The sequence below is a fragment of the Tiliqua scincoides genome, chromosome 4 (genome assembly GCF_035046505.1).
Source record: "Tiliqua scincoides isolate rTilSci1 chromosome 4, rTilSci1.hap2, whole genome shotgun sequence".
Classification (NCBI taxonomy): domain Eukaryota; kingdom Metazoa; phylum Chordata; class Lepidosauria; order Squamata; family Scincidae; genus Tiliqua; species Tiliqua scincoides.
Window position 1 is genome coordinate 81,833,706 of NC_089824.1, and position 19,815 is coordinate 81,853,520.

The following is a 19,815-nucleotide window of genomic DNA, read 5'->3' on the forward strand; positions in this document are numbered from 1 at the left end:
TCTTTAAACAGACACCCCCACCCTGTCATGCCACAATCTGGCAGACAATTACCCATAATTAAATCCCACAGATTTCAATGAAAATTGAGGGTCAAAATGAGGTTGCAACAACAACTAGTGGGGTAAGTAGCAGCTGGAAGAATTTAGACTGGAGAAGTGACATGAGAGGAAAGGTTGAATCTGTCTCTGTCAGCTCTGCTGTTCCAATCAAAACTGAAGCCCCCATGGCTGCTTTTAGATTAAAAATTAGAGTATCAAAATGAAGATCCAATCACAGGCCTCTTGCAACTTGCCTGTTTTGGCCCTCTGCATGCTTAACTGTGTGATGGGTTGTGACCACAGGCTTTAATTAAACAGGGTTAAATAACATGTTGCATCATTACAAAGAAGCAGGTGCAGTTAAAAGGATAGGGTTGCACTTTTCCTGGCCCTGCTCTTGTTCTGTCAACAGCAGCATGACACCCAGAAACCTGAAAAGTTGGTTTCTTTTGATTCCTCCGTGCCAGGAAAAGGTTTACATTTTTCATTTCTGGGTTAAAGATACAGGATAAGGGCCAGGTCAAATGACAGAAACTGTAGGCATAACCACAGTATTAGATTGGAATCCTTGCACACATTATAATCCATTAAGGTAATTGTATGTACAGTAAAGTATTATAACAGAAGCTAAACTGGGATATTTGCTCTTGTCAGACAGCCTGAGTAAACTTCCTAATTTAATTGCATCCATGAGTTTGCATACCAGCTTGTAGGCAAAACCGGTTTATGCCTGAGATAGTAGCTATTGTTTCAATGCTTTTCACAGGTTTCTGGCACAGGTTTCTCTGAAATGTGGTGTGAGGATACAATGAATGAAAGCAGACAGGTTGCCCCCTTTCTTGCCCCCATCAAGCTACCACTTGCCCCCATCAAGTTCACCACTTGCCCCCATCAAGTTGCCCCCATCAAGTTCACCACTACCTGATATTCAACAGTCTGAGCTTCTCCCAGTTTGAAGATGCAGTGAAGACTCAAAACCGACCTGCTTCTAACGTCTTGTGATTGTCATGAACCGAAGAAGAGAGAGCTGCGACACTTTTATACATCTGTTTGTGCATTACAGAACTTTTGTGTTTTCTTGGTAAGCTTCTGTGTCTACATTGCAGCTGAAGGCTGTGTTATATAGTGGGTCCATGAGAATCAAGGAAGGCATAGTGATAACAGCTCAATATGCTTATTCCATCTTCAGAACAGAACCTAGCAAAAAACAAGGCAAACCCCTGGTTTTTTATAGCCTTTAACTCTGCCCAGACTTCCCGTGATTGGTGCAATTGAAACTTTAACTAGAGGGCCAATCAGGTGGTAGGATTTTGATCCATCACCCAATTGGCCAGCCATAAGTCTGGGCCGATCAGTTATGCAGGATTTCGATCCTGCATAACTTACTTACATAACAGGCTGGGAAAAGCTTTACCTATTGAATATCCCCTAATTTCTGCACAACCTGCAAACTTTTCCCCCCCTTTTCTGCAAGCACAACTTCCATTGTGTCTTTGATTTGACAGGCACTAACAACATTGCTTTTCCTTATCTAACCTATTCACTTGCTGCACACATCCTAATAAGAAACATGAAGATGGCAAATGAGTATTATTGTGATTTGGGAACTAACTGCAGAAGGCATGGAGCCTAATGTCAGGGCGACCCACATTGTAGCAGCAGCCACGGTCTTTTCTCTATTTCCTCATTTTCTTATGTAAGATTCTGCAAAGTTTTGTTCTCCATCAAGTGGTAACAGAGACTTGCAGAAGATTCTGGAGAGTTATTTGTCCTTGGCAAAAGGAAAGGTATTTAAAAGAAATGTGACCAATTGCAGTGGCAGTGCTAGGTCACAAGCATCTATATTATGTTCCATGATCTAATCCAGGGCTGTCAAACTCATTTCATACCAAGGGCCGAACAGCATTCATGGTGCCTGCTGAGGGCCGGAAGTGATGTCAGTAGGCAGGAAATGATGTCATTAATCAGGTCATTAAAAAAAAAATAAACACTTTTTTCACTTAGAAACTCATTAGCTACAAATGACAGAAGAGAAAATACACAAATCTTGATCATATTTCAAGTTATGGGAGAGCCCAATTTTCATGTGGGCTGTCCTTATAGCAGTAACACCTCAGCACTACTCAGTAGCTGAGGGCCAGATAAAAAACTTCGGCACCCAGGCCTTATGTTTGACACCCGTGATCTAATCTGCCAAACAGAGTGTTACACAGTTAGTAACAATATAAGAAAGCTTTACACTCATGTCAGTCTTAGAAGGAGAACCTTTTCAAGTTAATTTAGAAGTCCCACTGTGTTCAGTGGGGCTTACACCCTAAGTAAGTGCATGGATTGCAGCCTGAGTTAAACCTTGCAACTTTTTCACTTTTCTTTGATTCATCCATTCTAGAATAAATTCTGAGGTTTCCTGACAGGCTTCCTCACAACTGTCCATGCTACATTACTCAATGCTTTTATAAAATGTTACCCAATCCAGTAACCAGTTAAACTGGAGCACTTGGTTAGAAACCAACATCAAGAAATCAGTCTTCATCCAAGGATCTGAGCTAAACACTGCTGTTTAAAATAGAAACTGCAATCCCTACACGAATATTGGCCACTGCAGATTTACATTAATTGGGAATAGATTTGACTTTTGTCACAACCACTGTACTGATTACATCAGACACAGTTCTAGTCATTTTCAGGAGTGTTGACTCTGTTTCCATCCCATTCTTCACCATGACCTGTGAGATGTGCAGTATGATTGGGACTGCTGAGTCATAGAGAGGGTCATTGTTACCTGCGTCACACTTCTGGTTTGTACAGTATATCATCTAAAGTATCTACATGGTGTTCCTTTAAGGTTGAGCTATGGTTTTACTACATTGTTCACTGCCTATTTGTATATTTCTCAGCACTGGATCTTAATCATGTGGTCGTGATACTGACTGTTATGGGCTACTAATTTTCTGTAAAAGAAAACAGGACATTCAATATTGTTGGCTTGTATTGATTCTAGTATTGCCATCTTTGGTTGTTTACATTTTAAATGTATTGCATGAAACAACAACAAATGCTGCTTTGGGCTTAAATTGATCATAATGGAATTTAGTGGAGTTGTCAGTGTTCCTAAATCTATGCCTGTTATGAATCACTTGTGCCCCTCTTTTCCTCCAAAGAGCTCAGTGCAGCTGTCATGCTTCCAGGCAGCTCACATGGCAGCAGGTGGACCTGCTTAGCTTCCACTGTAGAGCAGCATAATGTGCCTGAACCACATACTAAAGTCTTCATAGGGCCAATCACTGAGATGATTGATATGGTGAGCCTTTCCTAAATACCATGACTCCCGCTTGGAGCTGTCACTGTAAGGAAAGGATTGCAGGCAGCTGTAGGTTACAAAGTGACCTCTGACGAGTGGGCATGCAGGATCCATTATATCAGTCATTACTGTGTCTTTCATTGGGGTGGTATCCAAGGTCATTCAAGCTGAGCAGTGGCTGAGGGCCCACACTCATCAGAGGGGTTACTTAGCCCTCAATGCCAACAGGAGTGGTAAATCCCAAATGCACCATTAGGGAATAGGCAGGGGCATCTAGTACAGGGCTTTGTCTCAGAGTGGCCAGCACTGTCCTTCCTGCACACACAAATTTGCTTCTTTTTAAAATCTTGAACTGCCTTTGACATTTTATTTTATTTATTTATTTGATTTATACTCCGCCTTTCTCCGCGAAGGGCATAAAAGGCGACTCCCAAGGGCACCCATTTGCGAAGTTCAAGTTTGTCCTTTTTGTGTCCTTTTTAATAATTGCCAGACTCCAAGCAATTTAGAAAGTGAAGCTTTAACCAGTTTTAAATATTGTATTTATTGTATTGTATTACATTGTATTAAATACAACCAACAAACCAGAAAAGTAAGCACAGCATAAGAACATAAGAACAGCCCCACTGGATCAGGCCATAGGCCCATCTAGTCCAGCTTCCTGTATCTCACAGCGGCCCACCAAATGCCCCAGGGAGCACACCCGATAACAAGAGACCTCATCCTGGTGCCCTCCCTTGCATTGGCATTCTGACATAACCCATTTCTATAATCAGGAGGTTGTACATGCACATCATGGCTTGTACCCCGTAATGGATTTTTCCTCCAGAAACTTGTCCAATCCCCTTTTAAAGGCGTCTAGGCTAGATGCCATCACCACATCCTGTGGCAAGGAGTTCCACAGACCAACCACACGCTGAGTAAAGAAATATTTTCTTTTCTCTGTTCTAACTCTCCCAACATTCAATTTTAGTGGATGTCCCCTGGTTCTGGTGTTATGTGAGAGTGTAAAGAGCATCTCCCTATCCACTCTGTCCATCCCCTGCATAATTTTGTATGTCTCAATCATGTCCCCCCTCAGGTGTCTTTTTGCTAGGCTGAAGAGGCCCAAACGCCGTAGCCTTTCCTCATAAGGAAGGTGCCCCAGCCCCGTGATCATCTTAGTCGCTCTCTTTTCCACCTTTTCCATTTCCACTATGTCTTTTTTGAGATGCGTCGACCAAAACTGGACACAATACTCCAGGTGTGGCCTTACTATAGATTTGTACAATAGCATTATAATATTAGCCGTTTTGTTCTCAATACCCTTCCTAATGATCCCAAGCATAGAATTGGCCTTCTTCACTGCCGCCACACATTAGGTCGACACTTTCATCGACCTGTCCACCACCACCCCAAGATCTCTCTCCTGATCTGTCACAGACAGCACAGAACCCATCAGCCTATATCTAAAGTTTTGATTTTTTGCCCCAATGTGCATGACTTTACACTTACTGACATTGAAGCGCATCTGCCATTTTGCTGCCCATTCGGCCAGTCTGGAGAGATCCTTCTGGAGCTCCTCACAATCACTTCTGGTCTTCACCACTCGGAAAAGTTTGGTGTCATCCACAAACTTTGCAACCTCACTGCTCAACCCTGTCTCCAGATCATTTATGAAGAGGTTGAAAAAGCACCGGTCCCAGGACAGATCCTTGGGGCACACCGCTTTTCACTTCTCTCCATTGTGAAAATTGCCCATTGACACCCACTCTCTGTTTCCTGGCCTTCAACCAGTTTCCAATCCATGAGAGGACCTGTCCTCTAATTCCCTGACTGTGGAGTTTTTTCAGTAGCCTTTGGTGAGGGACCGTGTCGAACGCCTTCTGAAAGTCCAGATATATAATGTCCATGGGTTCTACCACATCCACGTGCCTGTTGACCTTTTCAAAGAATTCTATAAGGTTTGTGAGGCAAGACTTACCCTTACAGAAGCCATGCTGATTGTCCCTCAGCAAGGTCTATTCATCTATGTGTTTTGAGATCCTATCTTTGATGAGGCATTCCACCATCTTACCCGGTATAGATGTTAGGCTGACCGGCCTATAGTTTCCCGGGTCCCCCCTCTTTCCCTTTTTAAAGATAGGCGTGACATTTGCTATCCTCCAATCTTCTGGCACCGTGGCCGTTTTGAGGGACAAGTTCCATATCTTAGTCAAGATATCAGCAACTTCATTCTTTAATTCCTTAATAACTCTTGGGTGGATGCCATCAGGGCCCGGTGACTTATTGATCTTTAATTTATCAATGAGGTCTGAAACATCTTCTCTTTTAACCTCTATCTGACTTAACTCCTCGATTAGGAGGGGCCGTTCGGGCAGCGGTATCTGCCTGAGGTCTTCTGCCGTGAAGACAGATGCAAGGAACTCATTTAATTTCTCTGCCATCTCTAAGTCTCCTTTTATCTCCCCTTTCCCTCCCTCACCATCCAGATGGCCAACCGCTTTTCTGGCGGGTTTCCTGCTTCTAACATATTTGAAGAAGCTTTTATTATTCCCCTTAATGTTGCTGGCCATGCGTTCCTCATAGTCTTGCTTGGCCTCCCGTATCACCTTCTTACATTTCTTTTGCTACAGTTTATGTTCCTTTTTATTCTTCTCATTAGGGCAAGACTTCCATTTACGGAAGGAAGCTTCCTTGCCCTTCACAGCCTCTCTAACTTGGCTGGTTAGCCATGCGGGCACCCTCCTGGATTTAGTGGAACCCTTCTTTCTTTGCGGTATACACCTCTGCTGGGCCTCTATTACTGTTGTTTTAAGCAGCCTCCATGCACTCTGGAGAGAATGGACTCTTTTTACCTTCCCTTTCAACCTCCTTCTAACCAGATGGTGTTAAGCTTGTTCAGGTTGCATTACATTGTGAGATTCAACAGCCTTCTTTAAAAAGTGTAATTGTCAATTTCATGTACAGCAGCTAAAGAAGAGCCTGCAGCAATATGCAAGGTTGAGGGTGGCTGAGGAAGTGATCCCTGCTGTGACCAGAGTATTCCAAGGAGGCATGGCATATTTTCACCTGTGAAGTACTGCAAGATCTGCTTTAATATGTGGGGTCATTTCCACAATGGGTGAAGGGGTATCTTTTATAGCACAGACCTAGGATTGGCACTGCCCTGCAAGAGATAGGAGATCAGTCAACCTATGAAAAACTGGCAAAACCAGTTTTGCTAATTAACGCTGGGCTGGAGGTGGGGGAGGTGCAGCCACTTGGTTGGTTTTTCAAAGACCAGCTGCAAAAGGATGTGTGCAGCATAATCCTATGCAGGATTATTGGGAAGTAAATCCCATTAAGGTCAATGGAGTTTACTTCCAGGTTGGCATACATGGGATTGCAGTTTACATCACTGGCAATTGTTTTTCCCTTCTGGGATTCCTGGCTTTCCCAAAAATCTCTGGGCTGCTGAAGGATGGGTGAGGAGAGGGCTAGCAGCACACTGCTTTTGGTTCTATGGCTCCCAGATCATGTTTTAAAATAAGGCATACTCCCATATTCTATGGCAGGGGTGTCAAACTCATTTCATAGCAAGGGCCAAATAGCATTCATGATGTCTGCTGAGGGCCGGAAGTAATGTCTTTAAACAGGTCATAACCAAAAATAAGCACTTTTTCTAACATAGGAACTCATTAGCTGCAAATGACAAAGAGAAAATATTCAAATCTTGATCATATTTCAAGATATGGGAGAGCCCAGTTTTCATGTGGGTTGCCCTTTCAGCAGTAACACCTCAGCACTGTTCAGCAGCTGAGAGCCTGAGGGCCTGATAAAAAGCAGGCTGCATCTGGCCCCTGGGCCTTAGGTTTGACATCCCTGTTCTATGGCGGTGAGATACTCTGAGATATTCTCCTAAAACTAGAGGTATGTTGAGCCAAACCCTACAAATCTCAGTGGGACTTACTCTCAAGTAAGTGTGAACAGAACTGCATCTTGAAAATATGACAGAAACCACATCAGTGCAATGCTGTTTCCAATGAGTTTTTCTTTAACCAATATTTGCCCTGCCATAGGTGTACACATTTGGTCCCTGTTTTGTCTATGCAATGCTGGGCAGAAATGGCTTAAATCCAATCTACAGCCCAATTCTCCAACTCACAGAAAAATGCTTTAGATACCAACACAGCAGCACTCACCTTATTATATTGGTACTACAGTACCATCATGTTGGCATTGTGGAAAGAGATGCTGGTGCAAGCGTTTAGGTGTAAGGTGCCAGGCAAAGATAGCCAGAAGGGCACTGATACTCCTTAGCATCCATTTTATTTAAAATATTTACCCCAGCAGAAGCAGAAAATATTGCTCATTGATGGGATGGGATGTATGTGGTATGGAGTACAGTAGGCTACCATAATCTCTCTGCCTTGCAAGGTCCCCCTTGTCACCACAATGGAAATCAGCGGGGTTGACAGATCTGAGTATAGGCATGCCCCAGTATCCATGGATCCAGTATCCACAGTTTCTGTTATCTTTGGATACCTTGGATACCAGGGACACCTCTTAAAAAGATAGGGGAATATTTTTTAAAAATCTTGTTTTACCAAGATTTTAAAAACTTTCCCTTCTTTTAAAAGGTGTCTCCAGTATCCACAGTTTCATGTATCCACAGGGGAGTCTGGAACAGAATCCCAGCGGATACTGGGGCACACCTATACCTGCTAAAATCTAGCAGCTAGATGTTAGATTTGCAAAACTTTGGTGGGAGGGGATTGTTTTTGTTTCTTTGTTCTGGAAGCCCTTGGTGCAAAGTAAAACCAGTCTTGCACCTAGCAGAGGATCATCTCGTTAAATCTGTACAAAGCCTCCAACACTCTTTAAACAAACTGCAAACTTAGGGGTTTTTTTCCATCATGCCCAGTCATGCCTCTCTCCTCACCACCAGCTCTGTTCTACATCTGACTTGCAGAAGAGTTCTGGATAACAGGAATGCTTGCTCACAACTGCCTGATATTTCAGTTGGTCCTACACCTGGCTGAAGCAGCAATCCTATGAACAGTGAACCACACAGTGGGTTCACACGTACAGAGAGATAAGGGTGCAGAATGTGACCTTGGAAAGTGGTAGCTGAGACGTCAGGCTACCTCTATCCTCTTTTGCAGCTATTTTCAACCACTGTGCCATGGCACACTGTGCCTGGTCCACAGGTGTGCCACAGGAATTTGGGGGAGGGTCATTTATTAGTAGGGCCAATGGGAGATGTGAGCCCCCCCCCCCACTGGCAGCATGGTGTGCCTTGTCAATTGTCAGAAACCTGATGGTGTGCCTTGACTATTTTAGTGCCTTGTCAGTGTGCCCTGAGATGGAAAAGGTTGAAAATCACTTCTCTCTTGCCTTCCCTGAGAGGAAGCCCCACTGATCTCAGAGGGGCTGCCTTCTGAGCACACACGCGTGGACACCTCCGGGCTGTCCGGGTGTGGCTGCACGACTTCCTCGTGGGACGTCTCCTCGGAAGGCCAGCCGAGGTCCCTGTCCTCTGGCGGGGTCTCCTTTGTTGGGAAGCCTCCTGCAGCTCGTCCTCGAGGGCGTTTCTGGCTGTTCCCTGTAGGGGGAGCAGGCGGGCGCGGAGTTTCAGTGCGGCCGCAAGAGCAGGAGGAGGTGGAGGCGGGGCAGGTGCTGCGGCCGGCGTTGTTACCTTTACCTCCGGGAGAGGAGGAGAGGGAGGCGGGCGATGGGTCAGGGGGCCGGGCTTGCAGGTTGAGAGCAGAGCTGAGGCTCTGGAGAAACAGCGGGAGAAGGCAGGAGAGGCGCAGCGGAGGAGCCTTCCCACCCCACCCCCTTCCCGATTGGGAAGCCTCCCCTTGCGGAGAGCCCGGGCGCTCTCCACTCGCAGGCGAGGCGAGGCGAGGCGAGGCAGGAGCTCGGAGACGGCGAGCGCGCACTGGAGCCAGCCTCGCCTGGGCGCAGCGAATGCGGCTCCTGCCCCGGCGAGGAGAGCTCGCCCCCCGGCCCACCCTGATGCGGGCAGTCGCGAGACCCCGGGCAGGAGCTGCTGCTGGCGGCCGGATTCCTCGAGCGCGCGCCTGAGCCGGTGACTGACCACAAAGGGACCCTTTGGAACACCGATCGCCTCCGACAAGCGCTGCGCCCGGGCGCTGTGCGAGGAGAAGCCGCAGGAAGGTTTTGGGGGGTGGGGAGAAAAGAGGGCGGAGGATGGGCGCGCCTTGAGGCTCGGGGCGAGAGACCCCCGCCCGCGCGGCGCCCACACAGAGACCCCCGTCTCCAGGCGTCTCCATATGTGTGCGTCGGTGGAGAGTTCCGCAGGGAAAGCCTCCTCCGAGCCCCCCGACAGCCGGCTGGGTCGCGCCAGGCTTGCAAGAGCCGGGATCGCGCCGCCGCCACCCCCAGCCCCCTCTATGTGAGGCTGTCCGGCTGCCTCCTCCTCCTCCTGCCGGATGGCGATAGACCGGCGACGAGAGGAGGGTGGCGGAGGCCGGCAGCTGCCCGAGGAGAACGGCTCCGTGCCTGCAGGAGAGGCGGACCCTGCGGCTGCAGCGACAGCCGCACCCCCTGCAGGGGGTCTGGCGGCGGAGATCCAGAGCCTGCCTCTTCCTCCGCCTCCGCCTCCCTCCGGGTCCTGCAGCCCCCTGCTTTTGGATTACGATGGCTCCGTCGTGCCCCTCCTCGGGGGTCTGGGCGGCCGGCACCAGAAGACCCTCATTCTGCTCACCTGGATCCCGGCCCTCTTCATCGGGTTCAGTCAGTTCTCGGACAACTTTCTCTTGGACTACTGGTGCCAAGGCACTGATGGGCCGCAGGGCAACTGGACAGCGGGGCACCCTCACCTGCCTGCCAGAGGCCCCGGGACCGGCCCCATCTACACCCACAACACCACAGCCGTCTATAGCAGAGGGATGCTGGCAGCCCCAGAACTGCCCACTCCAGAGACAAAGAATGCCAGTGACTGCCAGTGTAGGCAGTGGCACTACAAGATCACTGGTGGCCTTGAACAGAATGTAGTGAGCAAGGTAAGGAGGGCTCTGAGTACCTACTGTATGTGCATGTGTAGATCTGCCTTACCTTGAGGTAGACTGTTGGCCCACTTCACCTGTGTTGGCCCATCTCACCTACAGTGCCACTGTGGCTCTCAGTGGCCTTTGCTATCCCTGCCATTTGAGATCCTTTAACTAGGGCTCAAACCATGGACTTTTTGCACACAAAGCGTTGTACTCTACGGTGGTTGTGGGATGCGTCGGACATTCCAGTTTTAGTTGTAGATCTCCAAAGGAGAGGTCACCTAATTTTGGTTTTCCCCCAGTGGTGCAGGGCCTAATTTGTGCCAAGGCTCAGGTCCTGAACTGGTTTTTGGTACAAGGTCTGAGGAGTAACTTCTATAGTAGGACCATCAGAAACCTCTTCCACATGGTAACAAGCAATCCATATGGAAAGGATCACATTTGGTCGATGAACAGTGCGAGATGCCTTCAAAACCTCCACAGGTGTGCGTGCGCATATATGTATATATGCACGCACACATACCTGCAATGGTACATGTGGGCTTTTCATGCGGTTGTGCGTTGCATCTGCCTGAGGGGACTTCTGAACATTGCATTCCTTGTGTGGACAGAGAAGGGAAGTGTTTGGGTAGCATCAGTGTGGTGGTTTTGACCCTTTTGTTGATGCTGGTTCTGGAATGCCTCAGAATACATCTGACCATACGTGGGCGGCTTTCTCATGCCACAACTCCTTTTCTTGCATTTAGGATTAGGGGCTCCATGGGTGCTGAAAGATGATTTGAAAGTCAAGAGTTGCTTCTTCCAAGTGGATTCCAAACAAAGGGGTTCAAATGAACAAATTAAGCTATATTTGCTAATTCTTTTTATTCTGGAGAGTGTGTGTGTTTTTGTGTACATTATGCATACCTAAACAGTATAGTACAGGGGTTCCAAGACATTTTTGACTGGCGGCTCCCTTGACCTACTGAGCCATTGGCCGTGGCTCTCCATTATATCTACAATCTTATATATTGTACAGGGCAGTGGGTTTTTCATGAGGGTTCTGCGGCTCTCCTGGCTTGTTTCTGTAGCTTCCCCCCCCCCCCCTGTAAGCCATGGATCACAGTTTGGGAACCACTGGTTTAGGAGTATCATCTCCCTTTTTCCTTACAAGAATGTCTGTGTCAGTGATGTCATGCAAGGATATCTCAGGAATGCTCTCAACTGTACTTTGTGGAGAGGAAGTAGCTTCCTCTTTATTGTCTTGAAGGCCTTTGCATGGTTCTGGTAGGAATATAGCAGCCTCTGCTTTAATGGCCCATTTTCAACTCTGTGTGGTCCAGTTTGGAATCTTAATGCAAGGGGTCAGGAAATGCCAATCTTCTGGTGGACCTACCTGCTCTGCCTATATTGCACATTGCTAAAAGCTTATCTGTTTCCTGAATGTATGTTTCAGGATTCCTGCAGGTGTGGATTCCAGTGGGTGTTTCTCAACTAGCAGCTGTAAATATTGCTTATGTGTGTCATCCTTCAATAGGGAGTGAGCTATTATAGATACTTCCAGTGGATTAGTGGTATTGGTCTGTAGCCACAAAAACAACACTACATTGTGGAACCATAACAACTTACAAATTTATTTCAACCTAAGCTTTCATGCATGATGATTCATCTGATGAAGTGGCCATGAAAGTTTATGAAGCAATAAATGTCTTTTAGGTCCACAAGATTCTTTAAAAACATTTATAGACTAGTGGTATCCAAACCATAGTTCATGAACCACATGAGGCCACCTGAAATGTCATGTGCAGCTCTCAGAAATATGTTGGCTGAGCTCCTTTTTGTATCACAATATGAAAGGTAAATAAGAAATTTTCAAGCTTTATAATTATTTATCAGGTATAAACTGAGAGTCTATGGGATTAAAACATAATTTTAATGTTTATGAAAAGTAAATATCTTTAAGAATTTAAATGTTTCTTAAATATTGCAGTTCTCAAACATCTCTCTTGCGTATCTCAAACATCTGAAGTTTATCACATAAACTTGCTCTTATGTTAAGCAAGTTTGGCCACCCCCTGTTATAACCTTCTCCAGTTATGTAACTGGAGTATTTGTCAACGGGAGGTGTGATGTCAATGATGAACTTAAAATATGTAGAGGTTAACTGGCTCTGTGAACTTATCCTGAGTTGATGTGTTCAGTTTGTGGCTCTTTAGCCTGGAGGGAAACTTGGTGTCTTACTAATTGGATCCTAGATTTAGCTTTTTCCAAATGAGACCTGCAGGGCACATTATAGTATGGAAGAAGCCTGCCCCACCATGCAGCAAGCAAATTTTGGAAATATTGGTGGAGACCTGTGAAAATATCAGTTGGGAAATTGGCCTCAGAAGTGTCTTGTCTGAGTCCAGTTCTTTCTTTCTCTATCCCTTTAAATTGTAGGAGATGAGGGAAACCCAGGTTTAAGTCGCATCTTAAAGGGAGCTAGGATGGGAGTTTGTCCAGTCTTGTCTTGCTGAATGATTTGATAGTGGAGTATCAAGTTAGGGCCTAGTATCTCAGGCAGGAGTCATAGTAGGTTTCTGGCTGCTTGCCAAGGAAGAAGGGCAACAAGTGTCTTCAAAGCCAGGATGGTGTAGGGATTTGAAGATCCAGGTTCAAAATCCCCCCTCAGTTATGAAGCTTCCTGGGTGACCTTGGGCCAGTCACTTTCTCTCAGTCTCACCTATCTCACAGGGTTGTTGTGAGGACAAAAGGAAGGGAGCAGCTGTGTACCCCGCCCTGAGCTCTTTAGAGGAAGGACGGTATAAAAATGTGAAAAATAAATAAATAAAAATCTAAGATACTCTTGAGCAGGGGTGTCCAAACATTTTGGCCGGAGGGCCACATCATCTCTCTGACACTGTGTCAGGGGCCAGGGGAAAAAAAAAGAATTAATTTACATTTCAATTTTGAATAAATTTACATAAATTAATTTATTAGAGATGGAACTTATATGAATGAATGAAGGTCTTGCAGTAGCTCAAGGTCTATAAAAGGCTTTGCACAAAGCAAGGCCAGCCTTTCCTTTGCTGCCACTGCAGCATCACAGATGTGAAACAGCAAGTAGTGGAGAGAGCCCTCATCCCACAACTCAAGTGAGAAGTCAAACAGTCGTTATGCTGAGAGTAGTTGCGTCGGGCCAGCACGTGCTCCAGCAAGTCTCCGGAGGGCCAGAGGTTCATTGGAGACTAGGGACTCCCTGAGGGCCAGATTGGGAGCCCCTGAGGGCCACAAGTGGCCCCCGGGCCGGGGTTTGGGCACCCCTGCTCTTGAGCATGGCAGATCTCAAGAGTTTTGCCTTAGATCTTGGTCAGATCTCAGGTTTTGCTGCCCTTCCAATTGCAGAGATGAGAAACACATGAATTTTCCCTCAGGATAGCTTCATTAATGGACAAAACATTAACCCATTTTTGCCTGGCCCACAGGTGTACACATTTGGTCCCTGTTGCATATGTGGGCAGGAATGGCTTAACTTTGTTAATGTTTGATGAATTGGGAAATGTGTATAGGAAGACTACCTAAATTTTGTGGCACTGGCTATATATCTGTTGCATCATGTTTCACATGTTGCACATGTTTCACAAGTGATTCTGTACCTGATTGTTTTTTCTACACGAGATGATCTCCATGTAGAAAGAACTTCATGTGAAATCATCTTGGATCTCTCTCTTTGCCACTTACGCTATTATTGGATAAATCTGTCTCCTCCAGCAGTGGTGTTGCTTTTGGTGTTCATCATTTAACTTGCTGTCAAACCACTTGTTTTGCATGCTTATATTTTGCTAATAAGTGTCAGTGTCTTTGTTCATTTATCACACCAATGATTATGTTAAATCAGGTAAATATACTGCCTTGAAATGCTTGCCATGTACCAGCACAGTTTTTTCTTTTACTGTGGGTGTGTTCACAATGTGTCTGCAATGTGTCAGTCAGGTGGCATGGATGCAGGTTGGGTTTCATTGACCAATGAAAGAATCAGTGAAGATCCCCACCACCCTTTCTCCTTGTACTTCAGACTGATCAATAAGAGGGTTTGACTGGCTTTTCCTTGAACCCTTTCCTCTACTTGACTGGCTTCTCACCTTCACCTTGTCAATACCCCATGAAACTCTCAACTGGCAGCCCATAGTCTCCTCATTGGAGCTTTGACTGAGTGTTTTAACCCTTGCACAACATGGTGTGCGTGCTCTGTTGCTGCTTCCATTCTTCCTGTGAATGGCCCAGATCTGTCCTTCCCATTGTCTTAACAACAGGACCATATGAGAAGCATATGAGATCTTATGAGATCTTCTTCGGCAGCTGTTGGCTCTGGCTGAGGTTTTTTTGATATCCACTCATGTTACCAAAAAGGGCTGTTCTTGTTTAGGGGAATTATTCACACAGTCCAATTGGAACATTAGGAACTCGGGCTGGATAACAGCATAATGCCGAGAAATTCCCTTTTGCTTAAAGAGGAGACTGAGAGAAAGATAACTTCCAGTTCTATGCCTAATAAAGGATTGTTGAGTTGAGTTGAGAACTTCCAGTAAAAGATTATGATTTTATTACAAAAGAACAAAGGTAAAAATAATGCACATGACGAAATGATAGGGGTATGTTTCTTGGTCCTCCTAATAATTTAATACAGTGTATCTAGCTATCATGGTGGTTGCATGTGAAGTGCATTTGGTGCATCTGAAGAAATCAGAAAAAGGAAGGGGGTTGTAGGGAAGGATTTTAGGGGTCCCTGCCTTTCTACCCCAGCCCTTAGCCTCTAAACACAAAGAGAATGGGAAGGAGTGGGAGGGGATAGAAAAGGGTTTCCAGTGCAGAATACCTGGGCTATGTAGAACAGTAGTTTTCCAGAAGAACTTGTGGGTAGAGGAGGACACAAGCCTGTTGGAGGGAGAGAGAGAGTGGAAGACCTCTGTTATAAGGGCTGGGAAATAGTGCCTATGTATTGAACTGCAAGGTAGCTTGATTGCTGCATGATGACTGGGTGCTTAACTAAATGCTGCGTGCTTGGAGTACTGCTTTCATATGTACAAGAATCCCTGAAGTCTGAATGGGGATCAGGATGAAGGTAGCAGTTATCAGCAAATGTCAATTGGGGGGGGGGGGAGGTCGATGACTGGCTTCCTAAAAAGGGGAACTTAACAAAGATTGTGTGGAAATAATACAGGATGTAGGTACAATACAATGAATCAGGAACAGACATTTCAACACTAAATACAGGGAGTTCATGGAAGGCATGTTCCGCATACCAAGATCCAGGTCTACAGAGCTTGCTTCCTGAGTACACTTCTGTACTGCAGCGAGTCATGGACTCTTCACTCACAACAGGAGAGGAAACTGAATGCTTTCCACATGCGCTGCCTCCGACACATTCTCGGCATCACCTGGCAGGACAAAGTTCCAAACAACACAGTCCTGGAACGTGCTGGAATCCCTAGCATGTATGCACTGCTGAAACAGAGACGCCTGCGTTGGCTTGGTCATGTCGTGAGAATGGATGATGGCCGGATCCCAAAGGATCTCCTCTATGGAGTACTCATGCAAGGAAAGCTCCCTACAGGTAGACCACAGCTGCGATACAAGGACATCTGCAAGAGGGATCTGAAGGCCTTAGGAGTGGACCTCAACAAGTGGGAAACCCTGGCCTCTGAGCGGCCCGCTTGGAGGCAGGCTGTGCAACATGGCCTTTCCCAGTTTGAAGAGACACTTGGCCAACAGACTGAGGCAAAGAGGCAAAGAAAGAAGGCTCATAGCCAGGGAGACAGGCCAGGGACAGACTGCACTTGCTCCCAGTGTGGAAGGGATTGTCACTCCCAAATCGGCCTTTTCAGCCACACTAGACGCTGTTCCAGAACCACCTTTCAGAGCGCGATACCATAGTCTTTCGAGACTGAAGGCTGCCAACTACAACTACATGGAAGGCATTTCAAGTTTGCATACAGTATTGTAGGAGATGCTTAAATGGTGATTTAATTAAGACACAAGAATTCCTCCCAGAATGTGAGGGGGGGGGCGGCGGCGGCTGGTGTGTAGCAATGAGCTTGTGGTTTGATCAGAGCCCTGGAAATGTGGCCTGTATGCTGGGAGAATAGTTTAACTTTCATGATATTAGAGTCCATAATAGAGCATAACCAGGTATAAAAAGAGAAAATCAAAGCTAAAAGGCAAAAATGGGGGATTTTTCACATAACACTCATGTCCAGTGGGTATGTTGGAGTCTGATCACCCTTGAATGATGGTGATACCAGAAATATACAAAAGTAGGGCTAACTTTTGTATGCATTAGGTAGCCTGGAAACACACCTCTATTGTTCAGAAACATTTCTAATCGAAAGGAGAAACTCTTCCCTATGTGCAGTTGGTTGCTGCAGAGAAAGCCTGCTTATTAGGACAGGAGGTGGGGATTTGTCAGTACAACATTGATAGGGGGCGGAGCATTGCTTTTGCTTCCAAGAATGGCTCCAGTGATGGGGAGAAGGGGAAACTTGTAGGGTGCAGAACTTCATTGTGCCCCCCTCCCCAGGAACACCACTGGGTTTTGTAGGTTTTTAAAAACAATACAAAAATTTGTTTACGGAGGGTGAAAGTGGGAAACACCACAAATACTGACCCCTGTTTTGAACTTTCCAACTCTCTAAAAAACTATCATCTATCACTTGCACAGGTATGTGAAAATGGGTGAATCATTCTGTGCACAAAAAATGCACATATAGCATGATCCTGTGCATGTGTAGTTAGCAAGTCTTGTTGTGTTAAGTGGAACCCCCATGTAACTATGCATAGGATTGCAGCCTCATGGCCCAGTCCTATCCATCTATTCAGCACTGATACAGCACGTGCCCCATTGGGACAGCTGTACCCTATGGTGGGGTGGGGCACTTACAAAAGCCTCCTCAAGGTAAGGAGCTTCATTGTGGCTGCATCAGTGCTGGACAGTTAGATAGGATTGGGCCCTCAGTCCCTTTGTGCGTGAAAAGGACTCTCAGGTGAGTAACCTACAGTTATCAGCTGCATAGTTTCCAGATTTTCTAATTAGTGCACATACGAGCTCACATTTTGTCTTTGCCAATGACTTGGAACAATCATTTACCCTAATGATAGACTGAAGGACAATTTTGTACCTACTGCCTTTCCAACATTACTCTAGTAAACAACTGTAATGTAAAATGAAACTGTTACATCATGATTGTAGTTCCCTTAGTCCCAAAACCCAAAGCTCAGCAAAACTCATTCCTCCTGGGAACTGTGTGTTTGGATGAATTATGGTGTTAGCTAGCCATGTAATAATCAAGTGACTACATACTTGCTTGATCTTGCCACCTATGCTTGCTTGTGGCGATTTATGGAAGAATTATTTCATTTTCTTTCATGCGTGTGGGGGATCCATCATCATCATGCTTTACTTTAAGATAAAAGTTAGTAAAGATATGCTAAGCAAGACATCTTGAGCACTTCACAACCACAGTAGTGCCCATATTAGTCCACAAATGCAATATGCCTGGTCTTTTAACTGTGGTTAAAAGATTGAGAACAGACTCTGGGCTCATGCTCCCTTCTCCTCTCTTCTCCAGACATGAATTTTCCCATTCCTCTTTGCAGCATTAACCCATAGAGTAGTAGTACAGCTGGGGATTGATGCTAAACATTCTTAACAAGTGGGGGACATTGTTCCTGCTAAGCTGCGTGGCCACACAGCTCAAACCTGATCTCTGTCCAGCTCTGAGATTGCCGACTTCTGACGTCATTACTGAATGCTGGAAGATACTTTGCCCCACCAGGCAGCAAGCAAGGGGATCCATGCAGTGGCATGGACATCTTACAGGGAGTTTTGGTGGGTCCTAGTGGAAATGTCAGTTGGGATATTGGCCTCAAAAGAAGTGTGTTTTCTGAGACCAGTTCTTTCTGTGACTGCTTACATTGTAAGGGCTGAGGGAATCTCATCTTGAAGTCACAGCTTAAGTGACTTGTTGAGCGAATGAGCTTGGAGAGATTCATACCCTGTCCTGTCTAGTGCTGTCCCCTAATGCTCACTTCTCTTCCCCCATTTTGGCTGTGTAGAGCAGGGGTGTCCAAAGTTTTTGGCAGGAGGGCCACATCATCTCTCTGACACTGTGTCGGGGGGGCAGGGAAAAAAGAATTAATTTACATTTAAAATTTGAATTTACATAAGTTTACATAAATGATTATATTAAAGATGAACTTGTATGAATGAATGAAGGTCTTGCAATAGCTCAAGGCCTATAAAAGGCCTTGCACAAAGCAAGGCTGGCCTTTCCCTTGCTGCCGCTGCTGCATCACAGACGTGAAATAGCAAGCAGTGGAGGAAGCCCTCATCCCACAGCTCACACAAGAGGTCTCATGCCGAGAGCAGTTGTGTCGGGCCAGTGTGGGCTTCAGCAAATCTCCGGAGGGCCAGAGGCTCATTGGAGACTGGGGGCTCCTTGAGGGCCGCATTGAGAGGCCTCGAGGGCCGCATGTGGCCCCAGGGCCGGGGTTTGGGCATCCCTGGTGTAGAGTGATGGACTTGGCAGACTTAAATTTAAATCCCTGCTCTGTCATGAAGCTCACTGAATAATCTTGGAGCAGTCTCTCAACCTAACCTACATCAAATGAGTGGTGTACTGGGGGAGCAAAGGATGCAAATTCCCTGGGTGCCAGGCTTGTGGTGGTGCTACTGTTCCCCCATCCATTCCCCCCGCAGCACCCTCTCCACGGCATGCAGTCAGTCACTGATAGTATCAGCTTGCTGATCTGAAGGCTGCCCCATGTGAGGCCCCAGAATGCCTGGGGGGAGGCACCTCCAGGTGGAGGCGGCACCCCTGGAGGAGTATCTCTGGGCAGCACAATAGCAAGGAACGCCACTGACATCAAAGGGATTTTAATGATAGCATGGGATAGCCCCAAGTATAGTGCTCCAAGGAGGATGGGTGAGACAAAAAGAAATTATAATAAAGACATTCTCCCCTTGACCCAGGGTCATTAGAAAGAGCATATCGGAGGGGGTGGGAAAGCTGATGAACAACATCAATCTCTGAAATGTACACAGAACCATTTCTCAGCCATGCAATAGTTACATGGAGCCTCTTCTGTTACATTACAGTGAGGAAAGTTCAGCAGCACGCTATTCATCTGTCGTTGCTATCAGTTGGTGTAACTTGAGGCTAAGGCTGTGTACTCCTGCGCCAACAGAAGTTGGTTCAATAAAGATCACTTTTACAGTTTTGCATTTGAACTGGTTAAGAACATGCAGACTGTGGAAGATCTCTTACTAGTGCTGCCATTTGACATGGGAACTATTGGGGCCCAATCCTATCCAACTTTCTGGCGCTGATGCAGCTGCGTCAGTGGGCATGCGCCGTATCCTTTGGTGATGGGGGCAGTCATGGAGGCCTCCTCAAGGTAAAGGAACATTTGTTGCCTTATCTCAAGTTTGCAGTGAGGCTGCATTGGCACTGAAAATATGAATAGGATTGGGCCCTTAAT

The 19,815-nt window shown here is 46.2% G+C and overlaps 1 protein-coding gene across 2 annotated transcripts in view; it reads left to right on the forward strand.

Moving 5' to 3' along the window:
• Positions 1-9,487: 9,487 nt before the first annotated feature.
• Positions 9,488-19,815, forward strand: part of SLC22A23 (solute carrier family 22 member 23) — a 113,805-nt gene continuing 103,477 nt past the window's right edge. For both annotated transcript variants that reach the window (XM_066623922.1, XM_066623923.1), the window contains exon 1: positions 9,488-10,332. In XM_066623922.1, coding sequence (XP_066480019.1) covers positions 9,760-10,332 — 573 coding nt within the window. In that variant the 5' untranslated portion in view covers positions 9,488-9,759. The remainder of the gene's footprint in view (positions 10,333-19,815) is intronic.